Source organism: Ahaetulla prasina, chromosome 1, assembly GCF_028640845.1.
Source record: "Ahaetulla prasina isolate Xishuangbanna chromosome 1, ASM2864084v1, whole genome shotgun sequence".
NCBI classification, from domain to species: Eukaryota; Metazoa; Chordata; class Lepidosauria; order Squamata; family Colubridae; genus Ahaetulla; species Ahaetulla prasina.
The window spans coordinates 316,547,912-316,565,013 of NC_080539.1; the positions used below are offsets into that span (position 1 = coordinate 316,547,912).

Consider the following 17,102-nt stretch of genomic DNA (forward strand, 5'->3'; position numbering starts at 1 on the left):
AGCAAAACATTCAAGCAGTGAATCTGATATTTCAGGAGCAGCATATTGCTTCAGAAGTCATTGAATTCCAATAATTAATCCAAGCTTCCCGTTGACATTCTGGTTTCTAATTTCAACATGTTCATTAATTCTTAATCAAATACAGGCAAGTGTTAATTTCAAAAAAAAAAAAAAAGCAACAGGGGTGAGTGTATATTGGCAATATCTGACTCCTCCAAAAATGTATCAGTGGTTTTAAGCAGATAAATGATGGGGTACCATGAGCCAGAAGCAGTCAGTCCACAATTTCTTCTGGATATATTTTTGCTTATTAATAAAGACTCAGAATCAGAATGGTGTAGAGTATTATGTGGAGGCTTAAAACTAATTTGGGGGAGGGAACCCTCTAAATTATTAGTCTGCAGAGCTTTATTGAATATGGCTCTGCCATTTTGTCAATCACCCAGTCAGACGGGTCTATAGGGCACATTTTGTATAAGCAGTAGGTTCCTACATTTAGTCCGTGGCAACCTCAGATGGGATGGGAAAGTCTCTTGCTTGAAATTTAGGAAAACCACTACTATTATGTCAATCAATGAATCAGAATAGAGCTGGAAGGGACCTTGGAGGTCTTCTAATCCAATCCCATGCTCAAACATATAGGAATTAGTATCCTGTCTCTATTGTGGCCCACCAGCAGCCAGCAGAGTTGGCAGCAGATTTGGACAATGAGGAGGTTGGGCAGGAACATGGGCCAGTCCTGGAGTCTGGGGAAGGCTTGGACAAGGGCTCTGAGTTGGAGGCAGAGAGGGGGCCAAGGCCATCTGGTAGTTCTTTGCTCCCTCCGGAGTCTCTGGAGTCTGACTTAGACATCAGCGAGGCAGAAGAACAGCGGGAGCCTGTTCCTAGTGTGCGCATGTACAGAACTGCCAGAAGACAGGAACAATTAAGAAATCAGGGTCAACTTCGGAGTAAAGCTGGGAGATTATTGGCCTCTCCCATAAGATATAAAAGAGGAACGAATGGTACGTGAGCTTTTGCAGGAAGTAATTAGTTCATCTGGTTGGTAAAAGCTTTGAGAAAGTTCTGTTTGACTCTGTGCTAAGTTTGGCTTTGCCCTGTGTGTGGCAATTAGTTTTCTGGCAGCATTCCAAGGGAGATAAGATGGGTGTTTGTAAACACTCCCCTGAAAGACTGTTTGAGAAGCCTTTTGGACTGGGAATGACAATAATTCACAGCCATTTGAATAAAAGAGGTCTGCTGGGACTAAGATTGTGCTGTATACTTTCTAAGGAAGCCTAGGTCAGAACAGTCTCAGCTTAATCAATGTCCTATATTGTACCCATCCAGTTTTGATCCATAACTCAATGTATTTTTCTTTTCATTTGACAGCAAGTATTTGGAATCCTTATAATTGTTATTACACAATCCTGATCCTACAGTGATGTTGGAACTGGCTTCTGCTCAAACCTGATACAAATGAGGCAGGGATGCAAAAATTATCAAAGTTATATTTAACTTAAAATAACCAATAATCAGTCAGGCTATGCAGTGACTAAGGAGTTGAAAAGTTAATACTCCAATATCTATGGCTCCAGGAAAGCATACACATTAATCAGCAGATGTCAATATAAGGCTTCTATCTGCCAAATCATATTCTCTACACTGTTATTTCTTACCTGTTAATAGAAATGCTTATGGGATTTGCTGCAAAGTAGTAGATCATGTAAATACTTTTTCTTTAACTGCAGTGTATTTCAGTGGCTTGATTCTATTGCAAAGTATTTTTCAACGTTTAATTAGAAACTGCTTAATTTAATGGTTAATGTAGAACATAAATACATTTTAATTTGTAAATAAAATAGGGGGAAATCCTGTCAACAACATTGATTTGTGATGAGAAATTGATTTATCTTTATGCTGATTAATATTAGACTCTGATTTTTGCCTCTTGATTTCCAACTTTTATATCAATAATTAGAGAGCTAATAATACTGTTCTGAAAAAAAGGTAGTTACAATAGTCTGTACATTTATTTGTATCCTGCCTTTCCTCCATTTTCATTCTCCCCGTGTTCCCATAGTGTGAGAAAGAATTTCATGAGTTTGTCATTTCAAGGTTCTCTGTTCACCATACACAGACTTCTCTCCTGAATTTGCAGGGCTAAAATGTTCAGTCCATTTGTGTGTGTGTGTACATGTGTCTTGGGGACTCTTTTACATTTTAAATGTTTAAAGTACTCATTTTCCCCTTTAAAAAGTCAGCTCAAAATGGACAATGTTGCCATTATGGAACTAAGCTTAAAACACACCCCTCCAAAAAATGCAAAAACAGCTGGGCCAAAGATAAGCTCTGCCCAGTGGTGGGTTTCAAAAAAATTTTTACTACTGGTTCTGTGGGTGTGGCTTGGTGGGCGTGGCATGGCTTGGTGGACATGGCATGGGAAGGATACTGTAAAATCTCCCTTCCCACCCCACTCCAGGGAAAGGTTATTGCAAAATTCTCATTTCCTCCCTATCAGCTGGAACTCAAGAGGCAGAGAATAGAAGGGGCGGGGCCAGTCAGAATTTTTACTACCGGTTCTCCGAACTACTCAAAATTTCCACTACCGGTTCTCCAGAACTGGTCAGAACCTGCTGAAACCCACCTCTGGCTCTGCCCAATCCGGTAGTTATGATGTCTTAAGCCCACCCCTCGTGACTTCTAAACAAATTAAAAGGCAAAGTGTAACCCTTCTCACCTGAAGAAGGGTGTTCTTCTTTGGCCTTTGCTGAGAGATCCTTACTAGCCCAAGCGATTTCCTGAGCTTCATCGTTGAGCAGGGATTTACAATTGGGTCATTCACTGTCACTTTCTAATCACATATTTAATTTGTACTGTACGTGATTCCATTCATATTTTATCTTCTGCTAGTTAGATGAAGTAGACTTTTCCCCGACAAGAATGTAATGTGTATAGCAACATAGGTAAAAAGAAGTGGCTTGATGAAGAAATAAATCACTTTCAGGAGCAAATAAGCTAAACATTAAATCTGAAGACAGATGCTTTCTTTCACACTTTGTTTCTTGCTTCACCCTTATAACCTCTCCCTTTACTCCCTTTACTTTTGCACATGTGGGCAGAGTGATTTCCAATCTCTTTTAAAACTTGCCTGGAAGGGTCTTAACAGCATATAAATGTTATAACAATAATGAATTAATACCAGACCATTCTGCCAAACCTCGTGCATTCAAATGCATTCCTTATTTCATAACTTTGCTTTTCCCTTAACAACGTGCCTTCCTGCTACTAAATAAAAGCAATTCAATAGAAAGAATGATGAATAAAAAGCATGTTATTTAACTCATGTCAAGTAAAAATTGTCTATCTGTAAATTAGGAATTGCATTTTAAATTAAAAGCCCCCAACTGCATTTTAAGCATATTTCAGTTGCAGACAATCTTATAAAATAAACAGTTTCAGTATGCTGTCATTTGAAATTGAGATGCTTATTTTTAGAAAAGTTAGCATGTAAAAAGATTGTTTTATTTTACTGCTAAAAATACTTTTTACAGGATTATTCTTCACCGACATTTCCTTCATTGAATATGATAACAAAGCATAAATCAGGGTCACAAATTCATTCCTGCCCCGTGGGAAGAAGGGATTATATGTCAATAATCCTGTTAATAGTAAGCATGGCCGCTAAGCATTTCACACTGCAGTAATTTGGTAAACTGAATTTGAGAAATTGAGATATCAAATGAAATGAATAAAATGATTATTTTTATAGTTTGTTTGTAATTAGTGATCATTAAAAAGGCACACTTGCCTTGCCTAGAAATGTATTGGAGCAGTTCAGTAAATTATTTGATAGTTTCTGGCTATTGTTTTTCCCTCAAAATTCCTTCCTTAAAATATTGCAATGGTCAACTGGGTATACTAAGTCTGTATTATTAACACTGGTCAACTATGAAACCTACTTCCATACTGGCTGCAGTACAGTTATATGCCATAAGGATTTGCAACAAATCAAAACCATATTCTCATGCCCCTTGAGTCGTCAAAGTACTTATTCCATAAATGACTTTTAATCTGGGGACTATCACAAATCCCATATATTTACCCATATATTTGAATTCCATGATTCTATTCAGATTTGCATGCTGGTGTATAATATTCTTAAACAATGTAATATTACAAAGTATAAATCGCGTCAAGCAAAACTTTGACAAACAATAAAGAGAAAATGTGTAAGAACCAAAATGATGTTTTCTATGGCAAGTAAGTATGCATCAGATGGCCATTGGGGCAGCATGTTATGGGCATCCTTATCAAATGATGGCCATGTTGGCTGCATCTAATAATAAGACCGATGCACCAGAAGACGACAAAGTACAAAGCTGCAGACACTATGACTGCATTTCATTTTTAGAAAATGCCTTGGGGACTCTGTGGTGTCAAGAGGAATTGTTGAAAATATGCTTTTATGCTCAAAGCTCTTGTTTTGCTGAACATTAGCTTCCAGTTCTTTTTGCTGGTAATAGCCTTTTCCTCTGGATGTAGATTCTCATTAGGAAAATACTGCATTATAATTTGTCAGTTTCTTCACTTTATAACTTCGGGTCACTTTGGTTAGCTGTTCCTCAGATTTAGCCAGTCCTGTTGCACTTAGAAGCCTTCACCCTAATTTTAATGAATGGAAACCCAAAAATCTGCTTCAAAAATTTGTCCCGCACGTGGTCAGTATACTCAAGACCTAATTATATAAAAAGAGCCAAACCATTTGTGCAGAATCTCTATCAGTATATATCAGGGATGTCAAACTTGCAGCCCGCAGGCTGGATGTATCATGCGCTGGCCACGCCCACATCCAGTTTAGCAAACGGGGGAAAAAGTCATGTCATGTAATGCTGCCATGACAACATGAATTTGACACTGCTGGTATATATTCCCAATCAAAGATACAGTAATATACAGTGGTGTTGTTCTGTCCCCCCACCTCAGTCCGGGAGGCACGAGAAATGACTCAGTTAGCCGGCAATTGAGTCCACGGCAGCTATCAGCTCTGGCAGCAACCCAGCGAGCGTCTGCCAAGGTTTTTCTGTTATCTTTCTTGATGCCAGCGTGTCAACCAGGAAGTCAGGAATAAACAGCACTTTAGCTCATGTTCTCTCCAGGCAGTTTGATTTGTTTGTCACAAAGTAGTATAGCAGCCCCTCCTTGCTTTTATACCCTGTGGGGTGTGGCTCCATGACTCAGCACTTTCTAGGCCTGCCCCACCCCTGCTTCTGTTGTTCCCGCCTCTCTTGTCTATGAAACCTGGGATCTAACCAAGACTGATTGTCCTCAGCTGGGTCTGGAAGTGTTTCCTGGACGGAGGGAGATACAGGAGACGGAGGCCTCGTCACATCTTCCACTTGGCCTGCCTCTGGCTTCTGGAACTGAGCCAGGGAAGCCGGCCCTACAGAAGGGAGCCCTGACGGCCCTTCCACCTCACTCTCTGAGTCACTCTCTGGCCAGGGGCCAGGCCTGGGGGGGAGGGGCTGGAGCCACAACAGGTGTACTAGTGGTGTGCTAGAAGCAGTTTACAATTTATGAGATTATTAAATTTTGTGGAGATTTGCAAGCCGGTTGAGCAGAACTGAGGTGCGACATTTAGTATGCTGATTGATTGGTGGTTTGCAGCAAGGAATAGCAAGGGCTATGGAGAGAGCAGAGTGGGTTGTTTACCAGTACACCAATGGCAATACTGTCGGTACCCCTCATTGTCTGTTGCAGAGCAAGGTTGAGGAGCAACCAACTGTCTTTGCTCTGGTAATATGTGCGATGTATATTTAATTGGATGCTTTTACTGTTCTTATTGCTTTAAAATGCTATTAGTATTTTAATAGTAATATGTTTTCTTCACTTGTAAGAGTCATTTTCTGAGATGGGCAGTTACAGAAAAGGAAGGGAGGGAGGGAGGAAGAGAAGGAGAGGAAGGAAGAGAGGAACGAAGGAATATAAATTCTTTATAATATACAATATACAATAAAATACTGTATATAATATACAGTAAAAGACACATGAGCTACATGTTTCTGAAGTTTATTCTGAATCTTCAGTTAAGGCAGAATACAAAAACCAGAATAGTTTTGATTGGCATTTGATCGGTGGCTATCTGATACGGCCTGCTTATTGCTTTTAAAATCTTTACTCCATCTAATTGTACTTTAAAGAGCTAGATATATTTATGAAGCTTTGGTATCCTTAAGTGAGTATTGTTTTTATTGTTTTTAAAATATTTTATCATTTTAATTATTTTATATTCTTGGAATTGATTGAGATGGGCAGCTAAAGAAATTGAATAAATAAATAAATAATTTTAATTGCTTGTTACAATTTTTTTTTACGCTGCCTTGATTTGGATGGTGCATTGGATTCGTTACCAATTAAATGAATTACTTTGTGGGTAAAACAAGTCTGATTGGTTGCTAGATCAGAGGCACACTTGTTCTCATTCAGCATTGGGAGAATTTTAGAACAAAAATACAACAAGACCCCTAGAAAGACACAGACAATTTAGGTAATAATATTTTGTTGTTAAATCAACATGCCTTAGCTCTTAGTAGGTATTGCATGTTGTTGATTTAATTTTATTTGAAAATAAAATGAGAAATAGTTAGGGGTCATAAAAGCCTGCATCTAGCAATCCAAGATGATAGAGTCAGACCCAATCTTTTCTCTGTTATGATTGTTCATACTTACAAATAATGTTGTTACTTAGGAAGTATTCTGAAAAAATGATCCCCCTGCTGCAGATTAAAACTACCTTTTACCTTCTGGGGAATTTATCACTTCATTGCCACTTGAGACAATATGTCAGCCTCAATTTCCTTTTATTATTGGGCTTCATGCACACAAATACATACACACTAGGTGGAGTGTGCTACTTGCCTCTGCAATGAGACTATCTACACAAATTTAAAGTTTAATAATGCCTAATAGCAGCATTGCTCTCCTTCTGAGACTATAGGAGTGTACACGCTTTGCATGCAGAAAGTTAGAGTTGATCTCTGACCCGGGTTGGGGGGGAAAAAAAACAGGGGATAAGAAAGGCTTTGGTCTGAGAGCCACTGCCAGTCAAGAAAAAAAATAGAGCTCAGTGAAAAACAGACTGACCTAATAGAAAGCAGCTTCCTATTACTGGAAAAGAGTATATGGCATAGGCAAAATTTGTGTATTTATAATGAACTACCCAATATCTCATTTAGAAGCTTGTCCCAGAACAACTAGAGAAAAGGCCTTATCTGGTCCAGCTCACTCTAAAAGATACTCCAATCCTACTTGATGTCTACAGCGAAAGAGAGGTTCATAAAAATTAGCCTACAACCAAAGCACTGTGATACTTTGTTGTTGTTAATTACCACAATAGAGTGAAATATGAGAATAAGCTAGATCTTTATAAGGCAAAAATTTCATAAAAAATCAGGTCATCAGTGGAATAAATGGTAAAACAAGGGTTCTCCCTCAAACTGTTCGATTTATTCAACCCTACAACACTGTGAATAATAATTGTCTATCATAAATCTTTGAATTTTGTCTTAATGAATAATTAAAGAGACAATACACAAGTGAAAAGTTGTGATTTGTAAATCAGGTTGCAATCCAAATATCCACGTCTACCTTGAAATTATCCTTATGGTATATAGCAGGACTTCTGAGTTAACATGACAGCATTTGAATTTTACTCAGATTTTTCTTTCTTTCCTTCCTTCCTTCCTTCCTTCCTTCCTTCCTTCCTTCCTTCCTTCCTTCCTTCCTTCCTTCCTTCCTTCTTTCCTTTCTTTCTTTCTTTTGGTAGGAGTAATTTGCTCTAAATATTAAGGCACTGTAATCTTTTAATATTTATATTTTTAAATATTTTTATCTAATGAACAATTTGTTGTAGTTATTTTCTGTCATTTAATAACTTTTCAACTTTGTTTACTACCATGTTTCTCCAAAAAGATGACCCACCTTGAAAAGAAGCCCTATCATGTTTTGAGCGCATGCGATCAAATTAAGCCCCACCCACAAAATTAGCCCTAATTAAGACCCCGCCCACCCTGGGGTGCAGGGGGTGGGGTGAGGCACACAAGTGAAAAATAAGCTGAGTGGGGATGGGGGGTGGAGCTGCCCTACTTACCAGGCCTCGCACACCCCAACACCTGCTTCTCCTTCTGCGGCCGCTTGCCAACACTCGCACGCATTGCCCCAGCCTCCGTTTTGTTTTCAGATGTCTGCCGGAAGGCATCTTCAGCCGATAAAAGAGCTCTGGATTGATTCGGAGCTCTGTTATCGGCTGCAGATGCCTTCCGGCAGGCATCTGAAAACAAAACGGAGGCTGGGGCAATGCGTGCAAGTGGCCACAGAAGAAGTGGACCAGCAGTGGGCTCCTGCTGGGCCAGGGTGTTGGTGCCACCATCATGAGATGAGTCAATAATTAGAACCCTCCAAAAAGAAGGCCTAGCCATTTTGTGGGAGTGTCAAAAGAAAATAAGACTCGGCCTTCTTTTTGGAGAAACACAGTAAGTATTCAAATGTAACTTGTTATCCATTTCTACATGTGACTGAAGGGTGCCTGGCACCTTTCAGCAATGCCATTATATACTGTAATTATGTTATGATTTATTAGAATATTGACAGAATAATTTATTAGATCAGGACTTCGTTTATCCTTAAAGCATTAGATAAGTTCCAGTTCTACCTAGAGCAATATCAATGGGGGAGAGGGGGGAAGGCTGCATTCCCAGATCCCCTGATTGGTGTAATTGGAGTCTGTCTGTTTCTCTCTCTCTCTCTCTCTCTGTCTCTCTCTCTCTCTCTGTATGTGTGTGTGTGTGTGTGTGTGTGTGTCTGTCTGTCTGTCTGTCTGTATGTGTGTTGCTTTTTTATTCATTATTGTTTTACACTTTATATGTCTGAGGTTTGTTTTTACTATGTTGTACTTCACCCAGAGTGATAAGATTGGAGCAATTTACAAATATAGTAAATAAATAATCAGGGAAAAGCAAAGTGCTTGCTTAATTGTAGGTGGGGGTCTTCCAATAGCAAACAGTCTGGCAACATGCCACTGCATTCTGTTAAGGTTGTGCTGATTTCAAAAGGTATGCATATTTCATGCAGGATTATATTCAGAAAGTTGTATCTTTTTTTAAAAAAACCGAACTTTTGTAGGCTTGAACTGTGAGCTTGTGTTCCAGCTGATTTTTCTTTAATGCAAATCAAATTTTGGGGTCAATTAAGGATACGGGTTTGGAAAGCTAGTTGCAGCTAAACTATATATTCTAATCAAATGAATTTTGCTTCGGTGTCTAAATGATCTAATGAAAATGAGGTTTTTATTTGTCAGTTGATATATGTGTTGCATAAAAGATACATACAATTTTCAATATCAGAGCAGCAGATGCTTTAATATTCATTACATAAATCTCAAGTTTCCAATTTTTTAGAACTGATGGAAGTGATGCATTTATTCCAGATGAAAAAAGAAATACTTACATTAATATCTCCTGTTCTCGTGTCCCCTGCTTTTACCCCATAGGTGGAACTGACAGGCAGCAGTGTGTTTGACTATGTCCATCCTGGTGACCATGTGGAAATGGCTGAGCAGCTGGGCATGAAACTTCCCCCGGGACGAGGCCTTCTCTCGCAGGGAACAGCCGAGGATGGAGCCAGCTCAGCATCTTCATCTTCTCAGTCTGAGACCCCTGAGCCAGGTGGGAATTACAATCAGAATGAGTAGGTTGGTGGGCCTTAACCAAATAATTGAGCTCATGTTGCCGGTGTGAAAAGACGATGAATAGGTTTAATTGTATTTAACAATTCAGGGCAGCTTTCGGTTCTAAGCAGTAATTAAATAAGGAAGAGGTTTGGAATTAAAGAGACATTTTAATAAGTATAATAGCAAAGCTCTAATTTTGGTTGAACAATGCATACAGAAAGTACCAGTCGATGTAGATTCTCTTTCAAATTATTGAAAAGGCTCAGGTTTCGTATCTCATTTTCTTTTATTGTTGCAGGAATTAAAAGTAATGCATTTATTTATTATTCAGGAAAATCACTGAATAAGCTTTATGAATATGAGCTTGTGAAGAATGAAAAGTCTTGGGGACTTGTAGAGTTCTTAGTTCTTATTTTTTAACATCAGAAGGTACTTGAAAGATGTGAACAGATAAATTAAGGCTAAAAAGAAAACAGTAATGGCTACATTTTAAACTGCCTTTCCACCCTCAGTATTTAATTAGATCAATTGTATAGAGGAATGAACAGAGGTGACATTCCTCATTGGAATTCCTCCCAGGCCTCTTATAGACTTTGCATTCTGAATGTTCCCATTTTCATTGTGTTGTACTGATGATAATTTAAGTATTAGGGGAAAATCCATTTATAAATTAAACAAAATGACTTGATATCCATCAGTCCCCTAGTTCATCAAGCTGTTCAAACACGAGGAAGATTGGCTGGTCGGCCTGGGTCTTCCGAGAGCTCTGGTAATTAGATCTGCGAAGGATTTATTCTTTGCTGATTGGGGCTTTAAATTAATTGAAGTTCCACATTTGTGGTTTTGTCCTTTTTGTACTTTTTTAGAGGAGATATTTCATATTCTTGTGTGGTGGAGTGCTTGGCCAAGCAGCAGTAGTTTAAATGTTAATTTTTCTCATGAGAAGTTTAAGATTTTTAATGAAGTACAAAGGCTGATTTGAAGCCCTTTATTTGCTTACTTGGGAAATTATTTTTCTACTATTTAAATATGTTTGTACTGTACTTGATCTGTTGTTTTGAAGCAAGCTCATAAGACAAAAGTATTTTATTAGTGATCGTTTTATAAAGAACAGTAAACTAAAGTGTCTATATTGAGTATCAGAACAATCAGAAAAACAATACTTTACCTGACTCTGTGGTCTCTTCTCATAATCCTAAAAGCTTTAACCAAAAACTTTCTACTGTTGACCTCACCCCATTCCTAAGAGGACCATAAGGGGCGTGCATAAGCGCACAAACGTGCCTACCGTTCCTGTCCTATTGTTTTTCTTTTCTTCTATACCTTTATATACTATATAACCTTTCTGTATGATAGTTACATATATTGTTGTGACAAAATAAATAAATAAAATAAAATAAACAATAGTGTATTTTTAAATGGCAGCCTTTCCAGATGGAAAACTGGAAATTTTGGGAGCAGGCAGGGGGATTATACAAACAATAATTACGAGAGTATAAGAACAGATAAAAACCAATTTATTTGAGGGGTCATTGGTGCTCTCTGATCTTGGCCGTTTTCTTGCAGACATTTCATAACCAAAATTAGGTAGCATCATCAGTGCTAGACTGATTACGTTACCTAGTTTGGGTAATGAAATGTCTGCAAGAAAACAAGGACATGCAAAGAGCATCAAGGATCCCTCATTTCAACCCTAAACTGCTTTATTGATACAACTTTGTTTTTCAGTCATGTGCATGTATGCTCAGAAGCAAGCCTGCTGAACTCGTTGCTGACTTTCAAATAATTGGTATAAGATTTTAACCACATGAAGTATTAAAGATGCTAAACATTTAATTTGCCAAGCTATATGGAAGAAAATGCAGTGGGTTATTCTTGGCTATTGTGGTTTTTTTAATATTCTCTTTTTTTCCACTGTGATTTTCCTTTGAAAAACAAGATAAATGAGAGTAACTGGTTTTACTCTTCTAACTATGCTGGTTCAGTAATCTATGTACATATTGAAAAAAATACTGTGATTTGATATGATGGGGATTTTTCAAAGCATTTTGTAAGTTTAGCAGAGAACTAAACATTTATTATCTTTGATCGCAGCATCTTACTGCAATATAAATTCATCTTCATCTATGCCAGGATCTAAATTCAAGAGATATTTGCTCCAATCTTCAGAATTTACATGGGTCTCATAAATTCTTTATGAGTAAGTGGGAATTAAATTTTACATGGTCTTTTAGTGTGCTTCCTCTCCCCCCAAAATTCCACTTTCCTAGGATTTCCCTTGGTGAATAGCACAACAGGACATTCTTTCCTGTTACTAGACAGGTAAAGTTCTGGAAACAGGACAAATATGGTCTATAATATTATGTGGGAATTATATTCCGTGAACAAGGATTGGAATTGCAGTCAAAGAGTTTCCAAAATGAAACAAACTTTAACAAAGCTCCACAATTATCATACTACCAGAAATACAACTGCAATTATTGTAATTCTTGATAAAGATAGTATTGAAATGTTTCTTACAAATATGAAGAGCTCAAATTTTTCTCTAGTGAGAATTCTCATGTTTTCTCAACTATTTAAAATTTCATTCTGTTTTGCTATTCACACGATTTTATCTTCAGAAAATTCTGTAACCCCAGCTCCCATGCATACTATGCCACTAAGTTAGTCTCCTGCCAAACCATCTCAATTTATTTTTGATTGTCACAGTGTTAACCCATTCATCTTGAGTTGATCTTTCCTTTGCTATCTATTTTTCAAGCAAATTCCTTCTTATTTCCTCTCTCACTTTTTTTCAAACTCCCTGATTTCTTCATCCAAATATCATATTGGTTCATTCCATCTGGTTATATTGTAGAATTCCATGAACAAACAAATCCAGTCCTCTTCTACTCTTTATGTTATGGATTTGGCATTGATGTATTGATCACTTTCTATTGATCTGACAATCTTGGAGGGACACCTTCATCACCTGACTCAAGTACCAGTTTGGTCATTTAGTAATAGCTCTCATCAAATTTTGTTGGGACAACCTAAAAGTGAATTTAGTTCTGTAACTATCTTTGAATCTGTTTATCTAAAATACAGATATTAAATATTTTTGAAACTGAATCTGAAAATGCAAAGCATGTCTCCTAGAATCATTTTTCCAAATTTTTGTTTTCTTTCTTTCTTTCTTTCTTTCTTTCTTTCTTTCTTTCTTTCTTTCTTTCTTTCTTTCTTTCATCATATATATCTTTAAAACTTAGTGAATACTATGAATCTTGTGCTGTTATATAAATTCTTGAGAAGGATTCTCATTTTATATTGCATTGACAAAGAACAAAGTAGAATGCTAGATTTAGCTAAACACTTTTCATCAATACAAATATCTGATACAAATCGCAAAAAAAGTTGTCATCTTTTTAAAAAGCTTCTTAGATCCCTAAAGAACCATTAACTAGAATTTCTTATCTTAATAGCATAAAAATATGTTTTTGAAGTTAGGTGTTCAGTACATTATCATCTCTTTAACTGTTTAATTGTCTCTGTTAGAGACAGTGCTTAAAAATGTGTGTATAATTTGAGAAGATGGGAGAACGGATATCACCATATTATTATGAAAATGAAACAACTACTAGGTATGGAATTTTTCAGAAGGCTTGATGTGTTCAGTGTACCATTACTAAATGACTGAAATCTAAATAACATTTGGCATTGTAATAGAAGTAAGTAAGTGACTAAGCTAACCTAAGAAGCAGTGGTACGGCACTATAATAAGAAGTATGTTTCTTCAAGCAGACAATTCTCTGATTGTCTTGTTTTAAATTATCTGGGAGACACTCAAAAGAGGCTTTACCAAAAAGAAAAAAAATGTGGTAGATATAAAATGAAAAGACCTAAAACCATGCTAAGATGGGGTTTCAATTGGGTAAAGACGGAGGCATGCAAATAACTTTACTTACAGAAAGTATTATTTGTCTGAGGCTTGAAATTTCTAGTCTGCACTTGAAATGTCACCTTCCATATCATCAAGTAATTTTTTTATTGAATAAACAGGTTTTCTTTTAATCTAAAAACTGAACAGTACAAAAGATTGCCCATTTAGTGGATGATATTTGAACATTCCAATGTAGAATCTCTCTAGCAGATTCCCCGGACAATTTAAGCTTGGAACCTCTGGACCATTCGAACTGAATGGTTAATTTACTTTCAGCATATCTGCTTGTGTCTTTTCATTACTTTTAATGGTTCTGCAGGCTTGGGATTATGATTGTTGTACTCTTCTTTTAATAAATTCATTGTAACTGTTGTTAAGTGCTCAGTAAATGAAAAACCAGTCATTTTAAAAAACGCTGAATTAAAAAAAATTAGGAAATCTATGTCATATTACGGAGAAATAGGCGCAGTTTAATGCAGCATTTTTATTTGCATATTATTATATTATTTTGTACTAAACAATATATATATAATTTCTACAGTTTTTAGAACTGTAGACAAGACTGCTTTTTTGTCAGGAATGATATATTTCATCTGTGTCTGAACAGAATCAAGACAAGGGTTTGTTGGAATTTATCAAAAGGGTAAGAACTCTTAAAACTAGAAATCAACATTACCCACCTTGCAAAATATATCAGAGAATACATAATTGAAGAATAATTTTACTAGCATATTAATGTCATGGGATCGTTCCATATAGTCTATAGCACTTTTTCTGAAGCTCTTTGAGGAAAAACCAGGAAATATACATGGCAAATGTGGATCTCATAGGTTATAACTGAGCCGCAAATTAGTCCAAAATGTCAAAAGCATAATTAGCTGTTTGGTGAGAAAATGCTAAGATTGATGTCACCGACTGATTATATTTCTGATCATGCAAGAATATGAAGACACATCACAGTTAAGCAAATAATAAGCACATTCAATGCCTATAGAGCAGCGTACCTCATTGCAGAAGATCTCAAACTCAGACCATCATGAGGTCATGTGAGGACTAGTTCATTAGACCAATGGCTGCATCCCAACCTGTTTTTCATAATAGATGCAGATGTCTCTAGTGAGTCAAAGAGGAAGAAAATGAAGAGTACCACATTATGCCATTGTGTGAATTTATTAAATACAAATTTACTATGAAGCAGGGCTATTTTTTCACCATTTGTCAGCCTTTCAAGGCAGCATTTTTCATTAACCAGAACACCAATATTTGGTTTGGTTTTGTTGTTGAATACCAATATAAAATCCTTGAACTTTAATCATCTGAAACTTGGCAGGATTTATCTCCTCAGAAGAGGCAACTATGCCTGAAAATTATTCCCAGTTCTGCCAAGAAAGAAAAATGATACAGCATTGGCAATTTGCAAAGGAAAAAAAAATGTTTTGTCTTTAATTTGGCATGTGTCACCTTCCCATAAAAGGTTACAATGCCTGCAAATTTAGCTCATTTTCAAATTAACAATAATCAAAAGCAAGCTAAAAATGATTAAATAAATACATTCTGTTGTACAGAAAAAAATGCAATTGACATTTGTTTTCCAGTTAATGATTCGTAGGAAACATGGAGGTTTGGGATTCCTCACTACATCTGAGATATCAGCCTAAGCCTCACATAAGTGATAGGGCCATCGTAAATGAAAAGTGGTCAGTCTGAGGGCAAAAACTGGAATTATGAACCTCATTAGTGATGTAAAGGCATAATCTGTGCCCTAATGCATGGAAGGAAATAGATTAGGTGCTTTTCAAACATGGCAACCTGAAGATGTGTGAACTTCAACTCACAGAATTCTGTGAATTGCTCACATCTTGTGAGTTGCCAAATTTGAAAAACACTGGAAAAGACCACCCTTATACCTTCATCCAAATACAGTTCGTGGGTGAGGAACAGTCCTGGATAGAGAAATCTGTAGAGAATTTAGCTGTTTCTTCACAACTTCAAACAGCACAGAGCAGCTTCTAGAAGCTGCAGCAGGCAACCACTTTTGTTCCTCCTGCTTTGGGCAGGGATGTTTTGTTCTCCTCTCTACTGGAACATGCTTTCGTTTTATCAACCTGAAAATTGCTGAATTCACCTAACTCTCCCTGCTGCCCTCCTGTTGGCTGGGGTGGATGAAGAAAAGCTACTGAGAAGGAGAAAGTCACTGATAGTGAGCAGGGACTACCATCTAACCTGCCTGCTGCCAGTTGATTTTAAACTCTATCCCAGAATTTCTTTCTACTTGCAGATAATCAAGGCAAGGTTGCCATCATCCAAGACATCTCTGTATTCTTAGCTACTAGGAGGGGTTCAAGAGAATGATGGGAAAGGAGAGTAGAAGTGGGAATCAGTAGTATTGCAGCATCCTTAAGCAAAGCCCAGCAAACTTCAAGAAGTGGGAAGCATGTGGAATACTATCCCTGCCCTAGTAGCAGGTACAAGGATACATTCTTGGTGTGGTCTACTTTGCTGAGCCAGAAGATTGTTTACAAGCACCATCCTGAGCTATGACAATGTCTTGATGCAGACTGCACAAAATTGCTTAGTGGACTTAATGGAAGCCACATATTGTTCAGAGGGCAATGAGGGCAATGAGATTAGAGTTGATGTCTTGATAGAAGACATGTCTGAAAAAGACATGGCCCACTGCTTCAGTTTCCTCCATTCCACATGCACAAATATGCTTCCCAAAGGGAATATTTTGATACCTTCGCATAGAAAGAATACTGTTTCAATTTCACAAGGTAACTGATGGGCTTGAAATATTTTAAAACCCTCCCAGAAGTTTTATATGGGACAAGAAGCTCCAATCTAGTTGTTCACTAATGCAAAAAAATCTGATGTGTAAGAACATGGTCAGGTTCCTCTGATTTTGTCATTTCAGTGTCTATTGAATTAAATGTCAACATATTAACAACTCTAATGTATTTATTAAAAATATTATCTCTCTGGATAATTTCAAGTTGCAGATGATATTCTGAGAGACATGAATATATAATACATGGATTTCTAAGGATTCTGTACTCAATAATTTAGACATCACATATAGCTTATCTTACAATAATTCTTGATTTTCATGAATTTTCTATTTTTTCCTTTAAATCCATTTTTTGCATGTGCTTCTTTAATGAGACTGAAAGTTATCAAATAGAACCAGTTCTTTCAGACAAAATACTACAATTTTAACCAAAAATGCAAAGCCAAAAGTAAACTTCAGCTTCAACCTGTGGTCAAGAAACTGCCTTGATTGCTAGTTTGCTTCTAGGTTCAATTCAAATGCTACTTTTGACCTTTAAAACCCTACATGATATGGGGCTGGAAGTGCTTAACTAAAAAATGGATTACCTTTCGTCAGATATGTTTTAATAGTGGATAATCTCCAAGGTCCCTTCAGTCTCTGTGTTATGTGATTCTGTTATTTAGTTAGGCTGTGTAGATCTTTAAAGG

The 17,102-nt window shown here is 37.0% G+C and overlaps 1 protein-coding gene across 3 annotated transcripts in view; it reads left to right on the top strand.

Annotated features, from left to right (window-relative positions):
• Positions 1 to 17,102, top strand: part of NPAS3 (neuronal PAS domain protein 3) — an 805,304-nt gene that overhangs the window by 678,717 nt on the left and 109,485 nt on the right. For all 3 annotated transcript variants that reach the window (XM_058162236.1, XM_058162237.1, XM_058162238.1), the window contains one exon: positions 9,527 to 9,701. In XM_058162236.1, coding sequence (XP_058018219.1) covers positions 9,527 to 9,701 — 175 coding nt within the window. The remainder of the gene's footprint in view (positions 1 to 9,526; positions 9,702 to 17,102) is intronic.